The 25,098-nt window shown below is 39.3% G+C and overlaps 4 protein-coding genes across 7 annotated transcripts in view; 1 reads left to right on the forward strand and 3 right to left on the reverse strand.

Moving 5' to 3' along the window:
- hepacama (hepatic and glial cell adhesion molecule a) lies at positions 1–7,123 on the reverse strand. The gene is made up of 7 exons (XM_034114988.1): positions 6,901–7,123; positions 4,142–4,489; positions 3,581–3,862; positions 2,116–2,206; positions 1,528–1,595; positions 1,082–1,152; positions 1–815 (listed from the first exon to the last, which is right to left on the reverse strand). Exons 1-7 carry the CDS (start codon positions 6,995–6,997, stop codon positions 453–455), a joined length of 1,320 nt encoding a protein of 439 aa, XP_033970879.1. The 5' UTR covers positions 6,998–7,123; the 3' UTR covers positions 1–452.
- A 3,209-nt stretch (positions 7,124–10,332) lies between these two features.
- spa17 (sperm autoantigenic protein 17) lies at positions 10,333–19,986 on the reverse strand. 4 transcript variants are annotated; one of them, XM_034115162.1, is made up of 7 exons: positions 19,894–19,986; positions 19,482–19,684; positions 19,007–19,086; positions 18,858–18,901; positions 16,453–18,247; positions 12,640–12,841; positions 10,333–11,275 (listed from the first exon to the last, which is right to left on the reverse strand). In XM_034115162.1, the coding sequence occupies exons 2-7, from the start codon at positions 19,633–19,635 to the stop codon at positions 11,223–11,225; spliced, it is 2,328 nt and encodes a 775-aa protein (XP_033971053.1). In that variant the 5' UTR covers positions 19,636–19,684; positions 19,894–19,986; the 3' UTR covers positions 10,333–11,222. The 4 variants fall into 4 exon arrangements, with proteins under 4 accessions (XP_033971053.1, XP_033971054.1, XP_033971055.1 ...); XM_034115163.1 differs by having other exon boundaries at positions 12,686–12,841; positions 19,482–19,986; XM_034115164.1 differs by lacking the exons at positions 16,453–18,247; positions 18,858–18,901; positions 19,007–19,086; positions 19,482–19,684; positions 19,894–19,986 and adding an exon at positions 14,261–14,694.
- A 74-nt stretch (positions 19,987–20,060) lies between these two features.
- On the reverse strand, positions 20,061–23,033 carry LOC117470399. Its single transcript, XM_034115167.1, has 10 exons — positions 22,912–23,033; positions 22,447–22,764; positions 22,279–22,332; positions 22,144–22,179; positions 21,906–22,031; positions 21,773–21,797; positions 21,607–21,647; positions 21,472–21,522; positions 21,262–21,374; positions 20,061–20,349 (listed from the first exon to the last, which is right to left on the reverse strand). Exons 1-10 carry the CDS (start codon positions 22,958–22,960, stop codon positions 20,218–20,220), a joined length of 945 nt encoding a protein of 314 aa, XP_033971058.1. The 5' UTR covers positions 22,961–23,033; the 3' UTR covers positions 20,061–20,217.
- An 846-nt stretch (positions 23,034–23,879) lies between these two features.
- LOC117470556 (zonadhesin-like) overlaps positions 23,880–25,098 on the forward strand; it is a 40,764-nt gene continuing 39,545 nt past the window's right edge. The window contains exons 1-4 of the mRNA XM_034115376.1: positions 23,880–23,904; positions 24,009–24,123; positions 24,337–24,424; positions 24,813–25,001. Of these exons, the coding sequence (XP_033971267.1) occupies positions 24,056–24,123; positions 24,337–24,424; positions 24,813–25,001 (345 nt within the window). The 5' untranslated portion in view covers positions 23,880–23,904; positions 24,009–24,055. The remainder of the gene's footprint in view (positions 23,905–24,008; positions 24,124–24,336; positions 24,425–24,812; positions 25,002–25,098) is intronic.

The following is a 25,098-nucleotide window of genomic DNA, read 5'->3' on the forward strand; positions in this document are numbered from 1 at the left end:
TATTTAAACTGCTTTTATTACCTCAGGTTATACAGTGACCTAGTGTTGAATACGAATACACCTTGTGGTTTAATTTTTGAACAAAACCCAACCCAAAACCATTAACTTACTTACAGGTACTTATCAAAAGGAAAATACATAATTAACCAAGAAGAAAATGATATACCAGAGTTGAGAAACCTTTACTGTTCAGCATAAAATACATGATGAACTACATGGACAGAATATATGTATTTCACTTGACAGGATATCATCAAAAGACTAAGGAAATATTGTGCATAGCCAAAGAGAAATACATGATAAATAATGGCATATGAAGACATAGAGTTAGCTGAAAGTGTACATATCTCTTATCCTAGTGCATCAAATCCATTATCCTTGTGTGTGCAACAGAAGACCGACAAACTACAAGTGTACTTTACATATCACAGAATGAGAACATCAGGCACTTGTCAATGTGGTGATGGACAGCGAGTCTGATCAACAGGGTCTGCACTCTCTGACTCTACAGGCAGGTGGCTGGTTGGGATGCCTATTGGTGGACGGACCTTTCTTATTGGGCTGAAACTGCGTGGAGATGAACCAGGGGAGTGAGCAGGGGACCGGACAGGACATAGGGGAGGACAGGGGAGGGGTTGTGGGAGAGGCTGTGCCAGGGGAGAGGGGCTTCGGGGATATCTGCGGGGGGCAGACCATACAGGACGCTCAGATCTGTTGGCGGAGGGAGGAAGAACCGGAGCATAGGTAGCAGGGATATTCATTTCTGAATGGATGGCGACATCACCAGAACTCTCTTCCAAACGCTCCAGAGTCTCCTGAAACAAATGAGGAGGCAGATGTAAAAAAACATCCTCAGCTGTGGTGCAATATGTGCTTCTCATTTGAGTGAAGCAATGATATCTAAAAAACAACAATCAAATGACAAAAAACACATGAACTGAGGCTCATTGGATGGCAATGTTGGTCTTTCAGTCAATCAACCACTTTGGTTCAGACCCAAATATCTCAACAATGAATTGACCAATGAGAGCAGCTTATATAGACTCTAAATGGAAATATAGATAATAAAAGAGTGACTTACATCTTCATTAAGGACATAAAGAGGCATGGGACTCCTTCGACCAAGTGTAGTTGGTTTTGGAACAACATCAACTGCAAAACAAATACATTTATGTTATTTGTTTAACACTGGGGAATGTTACTTTGTTGAAAAGTTACTATTATAAATTCATGAATCACAATCCTATAGAAATACACTGTAATTCTTTAATATAGTAAGAAACCATAAGAAACACAGTACTTTGTAGATTAACCTGCTGCCTTCTTCTTTATTACACATTAACAGTAAAAAAGATGTGCAATATTTTTTTTATAACCATGCTGTACTGAAAATATAGGTAAAATAAACTATATCATCTAATCATTCTTTCATGTTGTCTTTGTTTTGTAGGTTAATTACAACATGCAAAAACCAAATATAAATGTGTTCTGTGTATACTTTAAATGATTAACTGTAATTGTGCTCACCATCATGGCCAATATCACTCTGCTCCAAATAGATCGGAGCTCTTTGGGGGATGGGTTGATGTTTCTTTCTACAGCAGGAAAAAACACATTTAGAAAACACATGTCAAACCTGCTACTAAATGGTAGCTTTTACGAGCTACAGGTCACTGTGTTTATTAGTTGTTCGCCAAAGGTTCACAGTATAATGAGACTCCAGGTTCAAGGTTCTTTATGTGTCGTACGAACATAGCTACAGAGCAGTTATGTCGATGAAAATCTTAGGTCACAGGCTTCTCCAACAGAGCAACACAATCATACAGATAAACAGGCAAATATAGTAAATATTAAAAAGTAAATACAAAAAGAAAAATAGTTTAAAAAAAAGTGAAATTGTGAAATAAGAGTCTATATGCAAGCTATTGGAATGATATATTAGATAAATAGATACATAATTACTAAGTAGCAGATGAATGTTATGGACTTTGAGCTATTTAAGATTCTAGTCACATCCTCAAGTGCAATATCAAAGGCAATGAGAGAGAGAGGAAGAAAGAGAGGGGGAGAACGAGAGGAGGGAAAAGAGCAGGGAGAAGAAAGAGTAGCTCTCACTTGGATGGTTTCCAACAGGCACACACCGTCACCAGGGTGATTAGGAGGAATATGCCCCCGGTGGACAGGATGATGTATAGCGAGCTCCGTCCTAAACCAGAGTGATACATAGAGGTAGACAAGGACACAATGAAGAAAGAAAGAAAGAGAGAATGAAAGAAAGACAGAAGGAAAAAAAGGAAAGGTTTGTTTCAATAACAGCAGGGTAGTGCAGTTTCCCCCTCAATGAACAGCTTACTTACTTACTATCTTTGACTTGTGTATAACTCCTTGATTTGTTTAACATATACAGTATTATTTGTTTGTAAAACATGTGTTTAAAACTATTCCTATGTTTGTCTTTGTCAGTGTCAAAGTAAAGTTATCTTCTGACTTTTTTAACATGCTTTTTCTTAGTCTTAGAATAAAACATGCAGGATATGGAACATGCAGAACATTTGATTTTGTATTAATCTTTTACATTGCATGCCAGAGCTTTGGAGTGTACTGGCATGAATAATGTGCAGTGAAGTAGTACATTAGGGTAGTCACTCTGAGTATTGCATGCAGAGGGAATAGAGAGCAGTTTGAGGGCCTGTAGCTGTCTCCTCATGCAACACATCATGGTACAGCAATAATGAAGTCAGGATTACTGAGCTCCACTGAGGCAAAGCGTCCTCCCCACCTGCCTTCTTTATCTGCTCGCTCATCATAAATAACTGCACATTCATTGGATTAGACGGCCTCTCCCTCTCTGCCTGACATGTGGTCCTATGCTGGCGCCCAGTAACAGCCGCTCTGGGCCAACTCTGCTGCACTCCCAGCCTGGATTTGCACTGGTTGTAAACAACATTGTTAGAGGGATAGGCATTCATGTGTACGAGTCAGCAAGAGATGATAATTACTTTTGTGAGCTACTGAAATGGATAATTGCTTAACAATGAGCTAAAACATAATCATTTTCATATGGGTTGGTATTTATTGGAGCCAGTGTAGGAATGTTGGAATGTAACCAAGTACATTCACTCTGTGCTGTTTTTATGTGGAACATTATGGAACATTTCTACTACTGCACTACAAGGTTTTTTGTGTACTTGTTATTCCACTACATGCATTTGACAACTTAAATTGCTAGTTATTTTGTAGAATAAATATTTTCATGCAAAACACATCATCATGTCGTTAAATATGATTTACATTTGAAATAAAATGTCACTAAAGTATATGTTATAGTGGACATTTAGTCCACCGTTAGCGGCTGCAACATTAAAATACCGCTTACACATTATTGATTCAGTGAAAATAATTCATTATAACAATTTATGACAGTACGACACGGTCATTCTTCATATTATTTGACCCATTTTTCTCAATGTAATTTTCCTTGAGTAACCCATTTGCTATATATATAAAAATACGATATAATATATGATCTCTTCATCCTTAATGTGAACTTGCAGAACTCAAGATCCTACATGCCACCTACTGTAGACAGTGAGCTTGACAGGCATGCTCTTCATGTTGCTGATGGGGTTGTCCACTGTGCAGGCGTAAATGTCATCATCTGACATCCCAACGCGAGAGATGGTCAGCGTCTTTTGGTCATGTGAAAGCAGCAGGCGTGTGTCATTAGTCAGCACCTTGCCTCCCTTCAGCCAACTGTAGATGGCCTTCGTGCCATTATCATGGGTACAGTGGAGGTTGAAGTGCTCGCTGTACTCCAGGACGGACGAGGACATCATCTGGATGTAAGGTTTGGACACGGGCACTGAGGAGGGAGGACAGGACAAAGATAAAGGTTTCTTGAGGTGAAATATTTGCTGATATGAGAGCGTGGTTGACCAGTGGTTATATAAGAACATAATAAGTGTAGTGTCTTAAAAAGAACACCACCAACACTGTGAATCACTCACTTAACTCCAGTACACTCAAGATTGTGTATTTTCAGCTTGTATTGATTTTATTTTAGCTCCTCACGCAGTATCGTGCTCATATATTTTGAAACATGGAAGAACCAGCTCTTTAAAAGGAAGGTCATACTTCATACCATCCACAGTGAGCTCAACAAAGCGCTCTCCAGTGAAGGTGTCATCTGTAATAGAGATCTCAACTTCGTACGCCCCTTCGTCTGACAGCTGCAGGTTGTGAAGCAGCAGTGAGCCATTTTCAAACACCAGGATACGATTGCGGTACTCCGGCCTCAGGTTCCCTATGATGTCTGTTCCTATGGACTGCACAACAGTGATAGGTTTCTCTTTCTCCCTCTTAAGCTGCCACTTAATCACAGGCTTGTCAGAACTGCTGCTGGAGTAGCTGACTGACAAGAGGGCCTCTTTCCCCACCGTGCCCCTCACCACCTGGGTTTGGCTGGTCACATTCACACCTGACACCTCACCTGGAAACAAAGGCAAAGAGACGACAGTGAGGTTTTGAATTGAGGAGCAGAGGGGAATACACAGATACTGAAGGGTTGTTGGGGGGGACAGAGTAATCTTGCACCATTATATGCTCTGCCAGCAAGCAGAGATTAAACAAATCAAACATTCTCACATAGTGAAACAAAAGAGGACTTATTTAAAAGCACAATAATTACAGCTACACTAATTACTACTATTACTGCGAGAACAAAAAGCAGAGGGTCTTCGGTACAATGACATTATACAATAACAAAGTACATTTATGCACTGCTCGTACAATATTTAGGTATACTAACTTTCACTCATAGCATTGTTTTTTGACTGCAAAACATATACAAAAGCCCAACTTTTCCCATCAATAAGTTGGTTTAACTTTTTAAACAGTCAAACCACGTAAAACACTGAAGTACATTTGACACGTTGAGGTACCCATAATTGATCAAATCAAGCTTGTTCTATTGCTAATTGCTGTTTGCTGATTGATTGCTGAACACAATCACTCACTCACACACACACACACACACACACACACACACACACGCACGCACGCACGCACGCACGCACGCACGCACACACACACACACACACACACACACACACACACACACACACACACACACAAGATGGTCTAAATTATCAAATGTGGAAAAAAGACTGCACACCAAAGTCCAAAGCAGTTATCCAGTGTTTACATCTAATTTTGATTTAATACATGCATTAAAGGGGGCTGCCTTTGTCCTCACTTTATAAGTCATTATAATTGGAAAAATAATTAATATTTTTTTCCATTATGCCAACACTGCTTAGCCAGTAGTTTTTCAACCACTGCTGAGACTTTGCACAGCTTTATAAAACATAGTTAAATCTCCTTTTCATCCAAAATCCACTTTTATTTACCAAATTGTACATTCCATCTTACTGACTTTAAATAGTTTGGATACAAATTAAATGTATTTTTAACAAACTATTTGGGTAAACAGATGAATTTGTTCGAAGACCAATTAAAGTTAATCTGTCACTGAGTGCTTTACATTTTCACGCCTCGTTTTTTCTTGGTTGCAGGCTTGAAGAATGACAACAATTAGTCAGCTTACTGTATGCTACGCATGCTAACAAACTCATAAGCACGCATGTTGCTTTTCACTAATAATTGCTTTGTTTCCCAGAAAAACTCCCCCCAGGAATTTCCCAGGGCCCCTCGTTGTGAGCTAGCAATACTCTAATTCTGATTTGTGTTACCCAATTATGCTCCGCCTCCCACAGGGACACAGGGATAAGGTATTATAGTGTAAGTCACATTTCATCCTTTATAGAAGTGACCTGTCTTGGAAACCAAACACAGCAAAGCTATTATGTTCACAGCGGAGGGTCCTATAACTCAGCCGTGGCCGGACACATGGAGGTCTAATCATTGGCTGCAGGCCTTTGAGGGGCATCCTACTGTTAGGGCCTCAGTGATGGAAAGATCAACCGAGAGGAGAGGGAGGAGAGAGAGGGTCGGCACTGTTCACTATTCTTTGCAGCGAGGCAGTTAGCGGGGCATCGCCTCATTGCCGTAGTAACCATTTGGTCCGCCTGACAGGGGTTGCCAAGGCAATAAGACAAAGGGCATGATTGTTGGAACTAGTTTCCTCCCTTGAAAAGAGCGAGAGAGTGTTAAAGAGGGAGTGAGAGGGAGAGAGAGAGAGAGAGAGAGAGAGAGAGAGAGAGAGAGAGAGAGAGAGAGAGAGAGAGAGAGAGAGAGAGAGTAAGTCTTTGTCACTGGTGAAGTTGGAGATAGACACAGGATCCAGTTATTCTACCAAAGCTGGACTTGTCGGGTAAACTGGCTCCATGGTACGATCATAAAATGATTTAATTAAAATCATACTTAATAAAACCAAAATCACCAAATACATTTTGACATCCCTTTATCCCTGAAATGAACTCATCCAAAGCTTCCACACTGAAGACAAAAGCAAGCCCTGCCCTATTCACCAGTCCTGAACAAAACTTGATATCATCACACTTAACCTACATGCCCACTTCTTACACACCTACAATGGACCCTCCAGGCTCCTTTGAGCTGGAGATGGGGGCCCAATAGAGAGCACAACCCATTAACGAATCAATTGTGCCACCTGCCCTTGGAACACAAGGACAAGAAAAAACTTCAGCGACTAATTTAACCTGGATTAACTTTGCTTTGAGTTTTGATTCGTTTTTGAAGAGACACACGAAAAAGATGAATTGAAAGGACCCAGTTAGGGTTTTGTTTGCTTGTAAATACACTGCGAGAACATTTTAAATCAAATTTCACTTGTTTTGTTGCTGTCAGAAAGATAGCACAGTCTCAGTAAAGATTTCTTATCCTCTTAACTCTGGATAGCTAACAAATGTTTGAGCTTACCTGTGAATAGGAGGAGGAGGAGGCCAAAGAGGGTCAGTAGCAGAGGAATGTCAGTTAAACTGTCGCCGTTAGAGGAGGTCTTCCTCTCTACCTTCATCTTGTGTCCTGGGCAGAGTCTTTCTCCCACTCAGTGTGCATGGTTTATCCACTCTGGGCACGTCTCTGCGGCTCAACTCTCTCCACTGCCTGCCTGCCGCTCTGGCCTCTGCCTGGTCGCACTGAGCCCCACTCTCTTCACAGCACCCCAGTCACAGCCAACAACAGCCAACTGTGTGTGTGTGTGTGTGTGTGTGTGTGTGTGTGTGTGTGTGTGTGTGTGTGTGTGTGTGTGTGTGTGTGTGTGTGTGTGTGTGGTGTGTGTGTGTGTGTGTGTGTGTGTGTGTGTGTGTGTGTGTGTGTGTGTGTGTGTGTGTGTGTGTGTGTAAGTGAGACAGAGACATAGTGTAGATGAGCTCCTCTCTTCCACTCCATGTTGCCCTTTCAGAAAGGAGCTCAAAGAATATACTGTTTGCTTTTTTGGGGGCAATTATGTACATATTAAAGTGATTGTTTTTTTTAAAAAGTTTCTCAAAGCAGCTTAAGGCTAGGAACTGTCTTTTTAAAATAGTTTTTCAATACTAATAATATTGAGTAACTTAGCAAGAATTTCTGCTGGAAAAAACGACTACGCTTCAGCTCTGAGAGGAGCCCACTTAAAGCTCTGCAATGTCAGAGTCTGAATAACAACTCACTTCCCCCCTCTTTGACCCACTTTTGTCACATTGTGCAAACTCCTCTGTGGACCGGAGCCTCACAATAAACGCACAATTTGTCACTTGGCAACCAACCCTTCTGTCGAACCACCCAAGCACATGCAACCTTGAAGCGTTTTGCTGCTAGATGCAGAGTACCTGTCAGGTTCATGATCAATGTATGGTACTATACCTGGAGCTGAAAGCTACATAATAAGAAGAGTAACCAATTCAAATTCTAAACAATTGTAATACCTTATTTGTCCTCTAGGTGGTGTAGAAGGTTGTGAACTGAAGAAGGCAATGCTTAAAGAAAACAGCCATCACATGTTTTGACATCGAGGTTGGGGCTTTTTCGCAACAGTATTTTTTATTGTTTTCCCCCTGACATTAACATCCAACATGCATGTGGAAAACTGAAAATAAAGTCAAGCACATTTGTCAAAAGAAAATATCAGAATATCCTCAATAGGAGAAGACGCTCAATTTAAAACAATGTCTACGAAAAGATAAAAATGCAATAATTAGAATTATACATTCATTCATTGCCTTGATCTCCTGAAAGACAACATACCGTTTAATTTTGTGTAAATAACTATATCAAACATGATGCTGTGTATACAATCCCAATATGCCACTTTGTGTTGGCTTTTTAGGATTTAATGTATGAAAAAGTGTGCACTGATGAGTCAATTGCATTACAATACATCTTTCCCACTTTAGGAAAGCAGTCTTTTGTTTAGTTATTTTTTGGAGCATTTTGTTTGCCCACAAAGGGAGGTTTTATGCAGAGGAGGAAACATGTTTGACAGAAAGCTGCAGGAATGTGGGAACAGCTGCTGTTCGCTACCCCTCTCCATGGGCTCAGACTGCTGTGTAGTAGGCCATCAAAGCTGAACCTCTCCCCTCCACCTCTGCCCTTCATAAAAGCAGCACCACCCTCTTCCTCTCATCTTCTAACACACTCTAAATCAAGGGGTCTCTTTCCACTCAATACAGAAAAATAGCAGGCGCATACACAGGGGGCCTGTGTGTCTCAGTCAGTTTGGGTGCTTGGGTTATGACAGAAACCATTTAGGCCACAACAAAAATGATGTCATCCTGTGTGACTCAGACATAAAGATTTGACAAAATACATCTTAATAATGTGATACACCGTGTTGCTGATACCACATGCCTTGTGATTCCTTTTTTGTGAGTAACAGATGGTGACGAATGTGTAGGTGTTGTTCATGCAGCTGTGGCATTAAAGTCGCCTCATTACCGCTAAGTTGTGTAACCTACTTGACATTTTAGATACTGTTTCTTCTAAGACGGTGAGGCTGATGGCATAACCACTGGAAAGCAGATATAATTGTGCCTCCTGCTTATTCATCTCTAATTATCACCCGGGAGACGAGAAAGATCTTTCCTCTGACAAGATGTCTGAGAAGGAACACAACATATCCAAGCTGATCCTTCACATGATCTACTCCTAAAATAGTCCACGATCAGCTTGACAATTTGTCTCAGGGAGTATTCTTTTCTTTTCTGTCTAAGGCTGCACTTTTCAAACTCACACTTGGTCAGATGACCCACATGACGATGAATTAAGTCACTAACCAACACGATTTCAGGCTTTTTTGGTATTATGGTCGTTCTCCTGACTTGCAGAAATCAATCAAGTGGGCGCTGTGCTATGTTTGGAGGTGTGCAGAATATTGATTGTTCACCCACAGTCATTAAAGAGACAGCAGAACGTGGCCATGGCACCTCTGAGACTGAGTAGGATAAAAGAGAGAAGCAGTCCATATAAAACCCATAGAGGATGTTCATGAGAGCGCGGCGGAGGAGGAATGTCAGCCTGAGATGGAAATGCTTTGCAAAACCACTGAGAGCAAGTGTCATGTTGGTTGTCCTATCTCTACAGCTGGTGACACAAGGCCTGTGTATGTCGGTGTATGTGTGTGTGTGTGCGTGTCTGTGTGTGCAAACGAGAGAGAATGAGTGACTTGAGTGGGATCTGCATACTAAAGTGCGGGTTGTGAGGATACATTCGCAGTTTGAGTTTGTGCAGAGCGCTGTGCGGCTCAGATGTGTGTAGGTGGGCTGTGTGGGAGCACTGGGAGACTGAAGATGCTCAAGTCTGTTTCTCATAAAGTGGGCAAGATTGCCTGGGCATATGAAGCAACATTTTTCTTGTTTCAGCCTTATTGCAATAAAGTTAAACCACAGAAGTATTGCAAAAATATTAGGTGCAAACATCACCCAGTGTGGTTACTGTCTATAACAATGCACTTGTTGATAAGACACATTTTAGAAATTAATGCTTTCAAGGCTCTGCAACTGTGTACAATCGAATTATTTGAATGGCCCCTTACATAGCTATTATTATGAGTAAATCCCAATTAATGTTTAGGGTAATTGGCAGTTGTGAAATGAGAAATGAACAAATGTATGATATTAATTATTCATGAGATTTCATGCACAAGAGAAGGCACGGGAGAACATACATTATTTTAGCTGGATGGAAACTGCTCTATCCAATTAGCCTTGCTTACCATATGCTGCTGTGACAAATGAAAATGTAGCGGCATTGTGTAATGTACAAAAAAATTCAATTTGACCGTGTAAAAATTGAGATTGAGGTGACAGACGACATAAAAATAGTGTTTGAAAGGAAGAAATAGTTAACCTCTGCTTATGAAGTTCAAAACAGACATTTCATTGTATATTTATGGTCGATTTATTAGTGTAATGACATGACTCTACAGCAATTTCATCAAGGTACTATTTAACTAGTTTTAAAGCATGGCGGAAAACTTTGATAGTGAATGTCACACACCTGATACGTCAAACAGCTAATCTACTCACACAACAATGGAGCATATTGAAGCAATGTCTGATAACTTAAAGCTGTACCAAATACACCTGGGAATATTTTTGTTTTGTTTTAATGCATGCTTAATGTTCCGGAAGTACTGATTCTTAGAATATGCTTTAAAAAGTGAAAAGAAAATCAATTTTAATGTGATATAAAGAGAAAATAATTGAGATGCAATGTGAATAAAGTGACATTAAATAAATAGATCATACATAGCTACTTCTCTTTAGATGTTTTAATCATTTTTGTAAGCAAGTCAAATAGGTGAATAATAGTCAAGATACAAGCACAACATAAACAAAGCATAAGAGCAAATAATTTAAGCCACTACAATGTCTAAAGCTGATGCACACAAAGTCTTTACACAGATGGTATGAACTGATCCATCCGATATAAGCCGTGTTTAGCATTTAGAGGACATTCATTTTCACATTCACAGATCATCAATCTAAAAACTAGCACACTACCAGAAGTTTCACAAGTACATGCAGTGAGTTGCAAATTCTGGGTCAAAGACATCCGTACTGATGATACTGCTGAAGAAGCAGAGAAGGCGTGTTAAAGTTCACGAAATTCACATATCACACCCTACAAACTGCGGGTTCATTTTCTACTGCTAATTTGTGTTGAAAAATAAAATGACTCCTGAGGTAAAAAGATGTGCCAGCCAGCGTACGCCAGCCATCTCTCTTCCTCTCTTCCTCTTCATCCAGGTCAGGACAGGGGCGTCACTGCTCTGGCACAGATGTGTCGTCTCTTACTGCCCCCGATCCTCCTGTCTCTAAAAACAGAAACAGACAAGGCCTAGTTAAAACACTGCAGAGCCTGGGGGAAAAAAAGCTTTTATATACGCTCTGTTATTAAGGTTAAAGGCTCTAATGCACAACCACAGACTGTAAGGTTACTTGTGGGTGGATATATTTAAAAAGCACACTTGAAGAAAACGTTATATTGAGTTGCTAGGAGGTTTTTCAAAACGAGAAATCTATTTGTAGAATTGATTTCTAAGTTTTGAGTATTGTGCAATGCTGATAACTTGGCCGACATATTTGAAAAGCTCAAGGCCCAGTTCTGTTGTGAAGGAGGTCTTCCCCAATGGGAGGCAATGCATGGTTTCGGTACGACAGGTCCATTAATTCTGCCTGGCTCTATGAATCATATACTGTACCTAGAGCACCTGGCGCTATAAATAAATCTCTAACTGGGTTAGGGAGAATCATTGACGAGAATCTCTTGTGTCAGCCACGTCCTCAAAGAAAATGCTGCTTTGTCTTATAGGCAAAGGGGACATTTTTAGGGCTGGGAGTCTAAAACGTTGTCTTACTTCTCAAAAGATCTGGTAAACATGTTACTTTAGTGGATATCTGAAGAAAGTGTGTTCTGATTGAAATGATACTATGATGATGATTTTTTTTTAGATAAAAATAAAGCCTAAAATCTTATCTTAGTGCAATCTTTGCTGGCGTTGAAACAGTACAGCAAAACATCATCAACTGAATTCTGAAAGCATTTTCATGTCCATGTATAACTAGGAAAACCTGTTTAATATTGTGAGGATGTAACTTGTTATATTTCACGTGAACCGAACTCTGACAAACATCTTTTCTCTGTAGTGATCTAACAGCTCACCTTCAAGCCGATTCATTTATAACCCTCTTTAACAGAATCTTTAATTGAGAGATTCAATCATCTATTGCTGGAGACTATATGGGTAATTAAATGAGTCACTCTGTTATGTATTTCATTAATCACACTTGGGGTAACCCATAAGGGGCTTAATCATTTATAGCTTTTAAATGGTTTCTTCTCCAAGAGTGAATAATAGATAATCAGTTCGTGCTCCTGCCTAATGTGTTCGGCTGTGAGAAAAAGCTAGATTCCCAAAAATTCTTAAAATGCATCTCAGGTAAAATGCTCAACTATAAAATGCACAACATCAAATCGTGTGAACTTATTCATCTTACGTATAATATTTGAACTCTAAGTCTAAGTCTACAAGCAACTTGCTGTTTCGCTTACCTTTCTTCACTTTAGTTACAGCTCCTGATGGGAGCCTCTGTTACCATCCTTATAGTCACTAGCCATAATGCCCTCTTTAATGGCATTATGTGTCCTACTCTTACCCCTTGGTTCTACACCACTGACCTGTGTCCCCCTGGCTGCAGTTCAGCACATCCCCAGTGCTGCTCACCTCCTCCCCTTCCGCTTTGTCCTCCGGCTTCATCTTCTTACGGGTCATGTGCCCACGGAAGCCAGCCTGGATCTTGGCAGCAGCCCTGTTGGCCTCAGGGTCATCCAGGGGGATGTCCATGATGTCCTCCTCCTCCTGGGGCCGGCTGCAATCCTCCTGCAGAGAGGAACAGAAAGAAGTAGGCTATCACAGAAGGGGGGCCATATTAAATGATCGTATAAACATGTTGTTTTTTCCTAGAATATTGGTGGAAGAATCTAACACTCAACAGATTGCAATACCATATTTTGTTAACTGTACACGCCACGATGCTATCTTTTAGACAGCAAGTGAAGTGCGCTTGTTGCCGAGTGGCTCATCCTTATTACATGACTTTGACAGGGCTCTTAGGAGGTCGCTAAACAACTTTCCTTCAATTTTTCATAACCCTTCTCCGCTTGTGATGTAATACACTGATGTAGTAGTCAACCTATTTTGTATTCTTTGTACATACGCCGGCAGAAAAAGCAGGCATATGGACTCCCAAATTGAGAAACAGTTCTTGTTTATAAAACAATTGATCATTACACGAAAAAACTGCTTTTTTTTGTTAGGGAACAATTATGATGTGAAAGATTGCATCCTGTTTGATGATTGATTTATAACTTATTGTTCTAATTTCAATTAGATCATAGGTATGGTTAAAAAAGCATTTTAGTCAAGAGAAAAACACCTAGTTTTCTGCAACCCAGGCGGAAAAGGGACAACCCATCTAGAAATGCAGCTGTTAACACCAGCAGCATATTCAGTGACTGGAAGTACAGCATCCACTGTCCCGAAGGAAACATGGGGTAGGCGGAAGAGAAACTCTGGCTTGTCATAAAGTGTCAGTGGAACAGCACCAAGGCTGTCAACAAGTTATGTAAACACCAATTGGAAATTTGCAGAGAACACATAAATGCTACACCCCTTGCTTTGAGGTATAGAAACAGATTGACATTTCACACAAAGACAGCCCACAAAACAAGCCCACTGTCATCCCACTGCCTTGGTAAAGCAATGCATCATGTCTCCAGTGAAACCCCTCCAGTGTAGGAGTGTGACCACCCACCTGTTCAGCCAGCATTCATTAGCCTCTCTGTCTGACTGCTCACTGCCAGAATACAGTTGTTGTTTTTTTTGCAGTGCTGGTGCACCGCAATTCGCTAGATAAACACCTTGTCCGAGGTCTTTTTTTTTTTTGCCTCCTTAGATCTGACACAAATTGATTTTAAATATCCTGACACAAATCTCATGTTATATTATCCACATAAAAAAAGGTTTAAAGCTGTGTACAATATATTATGAGGTCAATTTTCTTAAAAGAATATATCCTGTGTGGTTAACATAATATACTGCTTTTAATTTATCAATATACTGTAATTTACTCAAGTTGAAGGAAAATAGAAGTTTAAGGACAGCCAAACAATATGCAGTTTAAGGACAGCTAAGTACCATCTGTAACCAACTGTATTACCCAAATAACCAAACCGATGAGATTTTACAAATGGAAAAAAAAAAATTCTATTAAAAAGTTAATGTGAAGCTTCTACTTACATTGTGACAGTCCATGTTTGACTCTCAGTGACGACTTCAGTCTTCAGGTGAGCTGACCTAATATGACTTATATGCCTTGATTTTTCTATGTGGACCAAGCAAAGCTCTTTTTAAATGAGTCTCCGGTATAATACAGATGCCTCACTGGCTCTTAGTAACAATCACTGTATGTTCAGTAACACCAGCTCATGCACAGAGTGAGAGAGGGACATTCAGTCAGAGAGAGGGAAGAGAGAAAGAGGGAGGACGGGAGGGAGGGAAAAGAGAGACCTCCTACAAACATGACAGCATGTGTTCCATCCTTTAGTCCCATTAAGGCTGCTGACCTACTGTGTTCACATTACTGAGCACAGCCTAAATACTTAGAAAGAACAGTACATGATACAGGCTAAATATGCGGACTAGTGATTTAAAGTTAAACAATTTGGAAAAAAGTAAAAGTGAAGAGCTGTTACAGCCTGGATACGACAAAAATAACTACCACATAAACTGAGCGTCATGCAAATTCACAAGTTGCAGTGTTACAACATTAAACTCCACAAATAAAAACAGATGACCAACTTAGAAATACTATGTGAAAGCCAGATGGTCATTAAACAATAATCGCTGACTTTCAAATTTGACTAATAGCGTGAAAATAAAACCGTGTAAGCATCTTGGACTGTTTTGCACTAGGAGGTGTTATACATTTATTAGAGGCAGAGTGAGCTAACAACCCTCTCCATCCCTCTGATCCCAGCTGGTACGGCCGCCCACACTCCTCTGCCAGCCTCAGAGACAAGACGGAGAGGGAGAGGAACAGAACACATCCATTTATCGGAGTTATATCTCTGACATTAATGCTCTTCTGCTGGTTTTGTAACCATTCAAACAATATGTTCTCCTCACGCCTCATTTCACAAAGCTGTCTTTTTTATTAATCAATTCACTGTTAATTTGAAGGAACACTCACCAATGTGTAATTATGTTCACTGCAATAAATCATCGTTAATCTACTCGTATTAAAAGAAAAACCACAGTATTTATTCTCCTAAAATGATTAAAGTATAGGATGTTGGTACTTGTAAACAGTGACATAAATGCATATAAATTGAAGTAAAAGGACTATATATTCAACTGAGATGATATCAATGTATAGAATGTACATTTTTGTGGTAGATTAAACTGGAATTACTTCTGCCACTAAACAGGATTATACAGAATAGCATTGTTCTGTATGTAGAAACACAGAAACTGATGTTTTTACTGTTTAATCAAAGACTGCTATTAAAGGGTAGATTACTGATACAGATGGTGCCTAGCAACTATCAGCATCACCATCTCCTATTAAATCCATGACGACACTAACAGAGTGCAGGATGGTGAGGGGTTACCATGGTAACACTCTTAGTAGACCTTCCTACACTGCCCTCGCTGTGCATTTGGAGCCTCGTTGGTCCAGACAAATCAGACAGGGCCAATAACTGTGACAGCAGTAACAAATATTAAAGGGCCTTAATTCACAAGACAACTTGTCCAGTCGCTCTTTAATGATGACAGATCACTGAATCAAGATTCAATCTGTGGGAGCTGTGGTAGCTCCCGAGAGTAGAGTGGATCCGGCACTAACAACGCCACATTACAGTTTTATGAGCATGCAGCAAAGCAATGGCCCAGAACAGCTTCTGTAAAACGCACTCACATAAACAAAGACACCGATTTTTGGGCGAAAACCAAAGCTACCATTTCTGCATAATTCAGTTTACATGATTTTCATTGTGACCCTTGAGATTCAATTTAAAGTTTGTTAGAACAACCACCATCTAGAAAATGAACTATTTTGGGGATATGTTCAATCAACCAACCCTGGAGAGTCCAAGGGGAAAAAAAACGAGGGCCACTGTAGATCAGACCCGTCCTTGAAGGGTTTATTTATATATACAGTAGGCTACCTGAGACAGGAATGGGAGCAGAGCAGACTTAAAGCCACCTCAATCTGAAACTGTGTGAACATTTATCCTCATCCTGCTGATACAATTGGAGGAGATGTGATGAGTTGCAGATGCCTCTTTCAAAATTCAAATCATACAAGTTATGGGCCTACAAATCAGGGCCATTTTCTCATTGCAAAACATGTTCATCTATAACGTTAAAGCACATAAAGATATGATGCATCACTCATGTATATATTCTGTATTAAGAAGAAGCTTTACCTTTTCACTGCTCTTGCCTTCAGGCTCTGTGGAGTCCTTTTCAGAAGCAAGTGGCACTTCGTCTTCTGCAGCTGGCAGATCTGCACTTGGAGTGGGGCCGCTGCTGGCCTCTTCACACAATGTGTCACTCTTCCCTTGTATTTCAGAATCAACTTCTTCTTCTAAAAGTCCCATTACATCTGGACCTTTCTCCGTTGATGTGAGATCTGTTTCCCCCACAGTATCCTGTAGCTGTGAGTCTACAGGTGTTCTCCGACTCTCCTCCTTCTCCTCTGGTAGATGTGTACTTGCCTCTAAAGTTTCCCTCTCGGCCTCTATTCCAGCAGTTGATATATTTTCCCGTGTAACTTGTGATGAGTGATTTTCCGCTCCACCAGCATTTGTTTCTTGAATCTCCACGTCTCCATAACCTTCTGCAAGTCCGTCCTCTTTTTTGCCTCCATCCGTGTCTGTTGTCTCGTCCTCAGCGTCGTTTGAATTTTCATCTTTTTCAGAACCCTCATTCTGGTGAAATTCACCTTCACTTATCTCTCCTGCTTTCTCATTATCTTCATTTTCATGATCCATTTCATTCTCTGAGTTCACTTCATCGATGGTGGGCTGATGTGATGAGCTGATAGTTTTAACACCTTCGTGCTTACCATCAACACCACTATTATTTAAATTAGAATCATTTGTGTCTACCTTCTTGCTCATTATATCAGATTCCCTGTGCTGTCTTTCCATTTCCTCCCCTTCACACTTTGTTTCCTCTACAACTCCCATCATTGCAGGTTCATTGTGGTCTTGTGTTTGAGATATATTTTGCTCTGTTTCCACTGCAGTTACCTCTTTGCACTCTTCCTCCAGTTGCATTTCTAAAAACTTAGTCTGTAAGACATCTACTGAGCTGTCTCCTGGCTGTTTCTCCTCAACCTCTTTAATCTGCTGACCCTCTGGAACATCTTCAAAGTTAACCTCAACCAAAGAATCCTCATTTGTTATAGCCTTACTGACAGAAACTCCCTCTATATGAGTTAAACTTTCATGTATAACGCCAGACGAAGACTCAGATGATGAAGCTACCTCTTCTGTTTTTTCTACTTGGTCCTCTCCTCCTTGCTGATTGTGTTCTAGGGTTTCAGAGTGAGACAATAATGATTGTACAGTATTCTCCTCAGGTTGGGGTCTTGAGCTTTCCTCATCATTTTCAGCAGTGGCTCCTTCCATTGTTCTCTCTGTTCCTCCAAGCTCTGTAGCACACACATCCACATCAGCTAGCCCAGAATATGAAAATACTTCCACTGGTTCTTCTGCGTCAGTATTAAGATCTCCTTCCGGATCTATAATCTCCATATCTACAACTGAATTATTTTGTTCATTATCTCCACGTTCTTTTTCCGGTTCTAACTCCTGGGAACACACATTTGAAATGACTTTCAATGATAACAAGTCGGTGGGCTCTAACTCAGACTGAGTATTATCTTGGTCTGGAACAGAGATGCTATCTTTTCCATTAGCTGCCCTGCCAACTTGATCAAATGTAGTTATTGTTTGGTCTTTCTCCTCCTCTGTCCCACTCAGATCATCCGGCTGTAGGTCTGTAGCTGGGAGCATGTTTACTGATTCCTCCTCTGAGAGTCCTTCTGCCATTGAAATAACATTTTTCTCTGTAATATCCAGTTTTTCTTCATATTCTTCCGTACTTTCACTTGAATCAACCTCTTCAGAGACAGTAGGATGTGTTGTGGAAACATTAGAGACTTCTTCTGTATGGCTTGATTCATCTTCAGTTTGGGATTCATAGGATTTTTCTCTAAAAAGTATCAATCAAAATGAAAGACTTGAGGTGAAATATTGGAAAAACTGGAAAATAGTGATGTACTGTAGCCTAGGTAATCCTTCCTCAAAACAAAAATCAAAATGCCTGATTGACTGTCTTCCTGCAGCTGGTGGCTGCTTATCTTTCAGTCCTGACCTTTCTTCTCACCCTCGACACTTTAAACCTGGAAGAACTTGAGCTGACATTTCGTGCTGGTTCAATTAATTCTCAAGGAATTATCATAAACTAATCTATTTTCATAAACAAATCTAAATGTAGGATTATGATTTCAAACATTTTAAAACGTTCATCAGGTTGGACAAAGCAGGTGGAGCTGTTGGCTTGCGTTTTCCTTTCCTTTCCACAATTTCCCTTTTTGCAGTATTGATTTGATGTAATTCTATTTCCTCATTTTCTAATAAGGACAACAAACTAGCAACCATATTCAGAAAAAAACTCACACAAAAACTCAAGATATAACGATTAAAAATGAAAAATATATTATTTGTTTCTCCGCTGTCACTTTCTTTTCTTTCCCTCATGTCCATCCTCTCCCTCTCCTGTTGATCCGCCTGCCAGTTATAGCGTATAAGCAGAGACTCACTTGGAAATGGTCATCTTTGCTGAAGGCTCTTTTTCAGGACTAGGCTGTTGGGAAAACGAAAAACAAAACAAAGGTGTCATGGTGAATAAAATGAGACAACAGAGGAAATATGTTATAGGGATGGTATGGCAGTGACTTTGAGTTAGTACCCCAGTAGCCTTGAATGCATGGTTGTTGTAGAATCTATCTTCCAGTTTAGCAGCCCACTCAGCTGGGTCGATGCCACTATCTACAAGCAAACACATTATCCATTATTCCTTTTATATTCATTCATTAATGTGATGTTCATTTGATAGGAAATAAATATAATATACATAGAAAATTGCATACCAATTATCCAATGCACTTTATCTCAACATTTAGAGTCACTGCCTATGTGAACTTGCACTAATTGTATTGGTTTTTTCATTTGTTTTATTTATTGTTTAATTTTTTAGTAACCTGTTACCCAAGTGTATTCTATTCTACACTGTAGCTGTGTATATGGCATTAAAGCCTTTACATATTGAATCTAATGTGTGCCTCTATATTTGGCCTTTAAAATAAGAAACACAAAATTACACAGCTAAACTATGATGTATATTTTGTGGATTACAGTAGTACCAATTGTAAAGTTGCCGTTACCTTCTCTTTGTGTGAGTAGAGTATCGAAGTACTGTGCAGCATATTTAGGGATGTCTTCCGGCTGATCTCGCAGGACTTCTCTGGCCAGCCCCTCCAAGATGGTGCCGAATCCTCGCGGGACCCGCAGGTGCGTGTTGGAGAAAGGTACTGACATGTTTTAGCATTCAGAGGGGAAAATAACTCCTATATCAGCTTGGGAAGACCTACAAGAGAAGTTAAAGTTGTTCTCAGTAATTCGTCTTCCTTCCTGGTGCTCAGCGTAGAAGACAAGAGAAGCTAGCGAACACTGGCAACTTTCCCCAAATTACAAGCTAACGTTCAAAGTAAGCTAAATTGTGCTAGATATTCGTCCCCATTTCGTCACTCACGCCACCTGAGTTGCAAAATGTCAAAGCGTTAGTCAAAGGTTCACCTGTTAACTGAAACGACATGCACTACGTATCCACCTTTACTTATCAATGTTTATAAAAACAGTTAGCTACTGGTGTGTTTTGTTTATAGTTGTTTCTAGGCAACTGTTGTTCCTACGGACACTGACGAGGCTCAAATGACCAAAAACACAGACCACGCACGCACATGTAGTTTTCGTTAAACTCATGTTTAATACAGTTGATTTAATTGAAAAGCTTTATTGGACATAAAGCATTGCATATGAAGCGTAGGCCTATACCAAAATATCAAAAAGAAGACGTGTGTTTTTCTTCTCCCTCTCTTCTTTCTGCAGACGCGACCCCAGTCAGGCATATGTGATGACTGCATATTCAGAGTTGGTGCTCATCTTGCGGCTGACCTCCCTTGGCTGAGGGACATGCAGTCTGTCAGCTGAACGCGAGGCCTGCAGGTGAGACCTTGGTTCATCTCCCCACCACTGTATATAGAGCAGAGAGATTGATTTAGCATGTTGTTGGGAATAGCAAACCTTCCCAAGTAGGCTCTAACAATATATAATTGATACAGATCTATACAACTGGTTGTGTTATGTGATGTGAAAGTAACACATTTAGTCAATGCAAACCCACTTGCTTTACTGCAAACAATGTGTTATTGCAATCTGCACACATGAACATCAATAATATAATTAAAGGTAACTAGCTTGGTACAATTTTAATAATACAAACATTCTGTGGCCAGTTTATAAGTAACACCGAGCTAACTAAAATAATACTAAACACCTTTGCAATAAATTACACCTTTTTTATGTACGTTGTAATCAGTTTTTGGAGAGGTGTTTATTAGTTTATGGTCCTTTCATTGGGTTATACTGAGAGTTGTTACTGATATTCAGTCAATGCAAGTTGACATAAATACCTAATAAACAGGAACAGACTGTAGCTTTATTAATACCATTCAGTATTTAAACAATCAAGATACACTTAAGACATTTTCAATTGTGATCAGAGTAGATGAAGTGAGATAAATGAGCAGACTCTAAATTTCTTAGTTTTTTTGGCAACCCAATGTGATTGATGCCTACTACGCACAGTAAATCCTTATTTTCCCTTATAATTTTCTGTCTATAAAGCATAGCCAGTAACTGCTCATACATTTAAGGTGATGTACTACATTTATTCATTGTGCGTCCTTGTAAAAACAAAAAGCAATAAACTATAAAAGAGAACCATCAGATAAGCATTATTAGGCTTTAGATTCATGTACAAGATCTACCGGTGCAGAGTTGGACTTGCTAATAAAACAGAGGAGAATAAGCTGTCTTAAAAATGAACTTTTCAGTAAGATAAAAAATGACAAGCATACTGTCTCATGAAGTCTCATTCCTCACCTCTTGTTGATCGCCAGGGGTCAAGTAGCCGACCTGAGTGAGCTCTGGTGTACTGACACCTCGGACAGCGATCGTTATGTCAGCATATGGGACCTCGTTGTCGCTCTCATTATCTTGGCCAAAGAAATAATGAAATATATCAGTCAGTATTTGTAATGCAGACATTGGTGTTGTCACATGAGTGGTGCTAATAATGATCAATCCTCTTACCTGGTGTGGGAATCCTTAAAGTCACTCTTTCACTTTTTGTTGACACTGTCCCTGTGAAATGTGACGGGTATGAATGGCAGGACTGCATTGAGACATTAAAATCTTTGTATTTAATTTTTAGATATAAAAGGTTACCCTTCACTGGCGAAGGGACAGCGTGAAGAGGAAGTGGTGAGCTTTAACAGAAACAAATACAAAATTAACTTAAAGAATTGAGCAATATCATATAAAGATATTTCCTTATATATTTATTTTATTTATTGAAACACAATCCAAATAGTCATTCTAAAATGTTTCTCACCCTGACCTGGACCCAACAGTCTCCCCTGGAATGTGTGACATTATGAAAACGATGATATAGACATAGATAATTATTTGGACATTTTAACTTTTTATAAAACATGTATGTTGATAGTTTAATCATTTTCAATCACCTTTATCAGTCCAGCACTGTCTGTTCTGATTCAGACACAGGAAAATGGCCAAAGCTGCAAGCACCGTGGCCACAGCAACGGTTACTATAGCTAACACCTTAATTCCAGTAAATTCCCCCAGCAAACCTTGAAAAATAATTGAATTATCTTGGAATGAGTGAATGTTGCTTTTAAGTTTCACACGCAGATGTACTTATTTACATAAAATAATAAACCGCTATCTAAAGTGCCTTCTTACCTCCACTTGAATCATTTTGGTCAGCAGGATTAGAGGCTAAGAAATGTAAAAAATGGTATACATAAATTAATGAAAGGTATTACAATATTGTAAAAATATTTAAGAATACATTTTAATTTAAAAGAAAATCCTCACCATTTCTAGTTGCAGTCTTTGGGGTAACTATCAGGTTTAGGACACTTGTTTTAGCTGTAAAAAAAAAAACAGTTTAAAAAAACGTTTTTCTTTGTTATGGTAAATGGTTGTTTTCTTAAAAAAAAAATCAACAACAAGATATATCTTATGTTGATTTTCATAAATAACCTTTTGGTTGCAGATCAACAAAGCGCACTGTTCTGTGTGGGACTTGAGGGTCATCTGAATGCTGTGTGTAGCAAATGTACTTCTTGCGATCTTTAGCAGTCACATTTGACAAATGAAGGGACGTTGTGCACAAACTGCTTTTGCTGGAATTTCCAAGACAGTCGACAAAGGCACCGGATTTAGATTTATTTGCTTCACTCCAACAGCCACGAACAAATCCAGTGGAGCAATTGTATGTACAGTTTAATGTTAGAGTGTGCCCCAATGCTACATCCACATATTCAAAAATTGACGTCAGATTAATACAGCTTGTAAAATCTGCAGAAAGAGAACATTTGATCACTGTTACACACAACACAAACAACATATTAACATTATATTAATACCATACCAACAATCTATAATTTTTGTGTTGCATTTAACACACATGAAAGTGTATATGACAAAAAGTAGGCCTATAAATACCTTGTGTCACCAAAAAAACGAGCAAAGCGAAGTGGATTGAGATCGTCATTGTTGTTCCGATTCCTGCTGCCTCAAAACATACAATCAAATATCTTGTGTGCCCGTAGTTTCGTTATGCCAGCATCTGCAGAAACTGCTGAAATAACCGCACATGTTTTCCAACCCTTGCTTAAGGAAACAGGAAGTGGTAAACAACAGAATTCAGAGCTGTGTAAAAAGAATCTATATTTTTCCATCTATTGCACCTGACTTCCTGCAAAGAAAACTAAATATTGTTCTCAAACATATTAATACATACATTTGAACCACTAGCATTTTAAATAACAACATTTATCTTTTGTATTCATAGTACAAAGCATAATATTTGCACCTGGTTTGAAAAAACACACAGATATTGTTTGCGGTAATCTGCAGATGCACCATTGCAGCTCACTCTGTGCTCAAACAAAGGATGTGCCTGGCACTCATTTCATTGAATAATTTATTTTCCAACTCTCACACATCGAAGCAAAAGGGGGTCTTCTTGGATAAAGCTTTCATTGTTGCGTGTAGATCCATCTGATTTTTCATGTCTGTTTCATATTTTCTTCTCATTAAAACCTTTTAAATGAATTACTGAAGTAACATCCATAATTGAAGTGTTCCCCTAACAGAAACATATCTAGGTTAGCGTTTGCACATACTCATGCATTATGAAATGGGAAGATACAGTTACTGAACATCATTGCACACCATTATCAGCTAGGGCAATCACATGGGACTCACATTTCGTGCTCTTGTTTCACTTTCAGTGACTGAGGGCCTCTCACTTTCATGCCTTTAAACAGTCAGTCATGAAAGCTCAGACCAAACAGCCTTGAATGAAAATACACAGAAAATGAAGCAGTGTGGACTTGATTAGAGATACCGTGAAGATGTATTCATGGAAAGTAATGTTTTGTTTTTCAATTTCATTAGTTTTTCTGGAACTGACACAATCTGGACTCGCCTCAGGTAAGAGCAATAACTGTTTAAAATAGTTTTTTTTTGTAGATAGTCAAACATATGGACAAAGACAAACTTTAACATCCTTGCTGACATTAATTTATGTATGCAAGAATCATCTGAAGGGAGTGCAGACCTCCCCCTCGGTGAAGCGACAGACATGGATAGGTGTCCAGAGGGAAAATACTTCTCCAACGACCTCTGTTTGGAGTGTCCCTCTGGTCATTTGTAAGTCATCAACCATCTTTGATATTAATGGTATAATCTTAATGTGTAAACTATGAAAATAATACATTAATAATCGATAATAGCTCAATATAAAGACACATTATTTCTGCTCCTTTTAATGAGTCACATGTAAGAATTTGAAATAAGATAAAAAATAAATAAATGTGTTCATCAAATCAATACTAATACTACTTTTTTTTTGTTTTTGTATAGTTGTCCTGGCAATGTATCTGCACCTCAAAGATGTCCAGCAGGAACGTTCAACCTCTACACGGGGAAAAGCCGTATCAGTGACTGTAAGGTGAGAGACAGCTTTGGAAAACAAACCCATCATCATCATCATCATCATCATACAACAAACTTTCTTTCTGTCATGCCCTCTTTTGAAAGCCATTGGTATTGCATATTTCATTTTATAGTCTGTATAACAATGATGCAGATTCATAGACCTTTTTCCCCAAAGTCATTTTGACATGTCATATCAAGAAAAAGCAGGTGAAACTAATATATTGATGATGAACTGCAACTGGTCACAATGTCTGAAAAATGTTTATTCTAATTAAGCTACACATCTTTCCCCTCTTTTTGTATGTTTATACCTTAAATACCTTGACTATTGGCTTTGATGCTGTCTGACAGGGAGAATTGTCCTCATTGTACTTACTTGATTAATGTCTGTATGTTTGCAGCCTTGTTTTCCAGGTCTGATCAGTTCCGAGTACCGAGTGGACTGTAGGCTGTGTCCTGCAGGTTTCTCATGTGATCCAGTCAATGGGACACTCTCTTTATGCCCCCCGGGACAACATTCTCCTGAAGGGGTCCTACAGTGTCTGACGTGCCCTGTAGATTCAGTCTGCACCTCTGGATTTCCAATTAGGGTAACTAATAAAGCAGACCATCTCAATAACAAATTCTCATCCTAAAATGTGTGTACGTTTAGTTTTCATAATAAATAGTTGATCGTTTGCCGAGAAA

The sequence above is a fragment of the Trematomus bernacchii genome, unplaced genomic scaffold, assembly GCF_902827165.1.
Source record: "Trematomus bernacchii unplaced genomic scaffold, fTreBer1.1, whole genome shotgun sequence".
In the NCBI taxonomy this organism is placed as follows: domain Eukaryota; kingdom Metazoa; phylum Chordata; class Actinopteri; order Perciformes; family Nototheniidae; genus Trematomus; species Trematomus bernacchii.

Coding starts and splice junctions, on each gene's coding strand:
- hepacama (XM_034114988.1), bottom strand. CDS start 6,997: ATGAAGGTAGAGAGGAAGACCTCCTCTAACGGCGACAGTTTAACTGAC. Junction 4,490..6,900: donor CCTCCTCCTCCTATTCACAG/GTAAGCTCAAAC, acceptor CTTTGTTTCCAG/GTGAGGTGTCAGGTGTGAAT. Junction 3,863..4,141: donor TGTTGAGCTCACTGTGGATG/GTATGAAGTATG, acceptor CTCCCTCCTCAG/TGCCCGTGTCCAAACCTTAC.
- spa17 (XM_034115162.1), bottom strand. CDS start 19,635: ATGTCAGTACCTTTCTCCAACACGCACCTGCGGGTCCCGCGAGGATTC. Junction 18,248..18,857: donor GCAAAGATGACCATTTCCAA/GTGAGTCTCTGC, acceptor GATACTTTTTAG/AGAAAAATCCTATGAATCCC. Junction 12,842..16,452: donor AAGGCAAGAGCAGTGAAAAG/GTAAAGCTTCTT, acceptor TCCTCTCTGCAG/GAGGATTGCAGCCGGCCCCA.
- LOC117470399 (XM_034115167.1), bottom strand. CDS start 22,960: ATGACGATCTCAATCCACTTCGCTTTGCTCGTTTTTTTGGTGACACAA. Junction 22,333..22,446: donor TGTTGATCTGCAACCAAAAG/GTTATTTATGAA, acceptor TTTTTTTTACAG/CTAAAACAAGTGTCCTAAAC. Junction 22,180..22,278: donor AAAGACTGCAACTAGAAATG/GTGAGGATTTTC, acceptor TACATTTCTTAG/CCTCTAATCCTGCTGACCAA.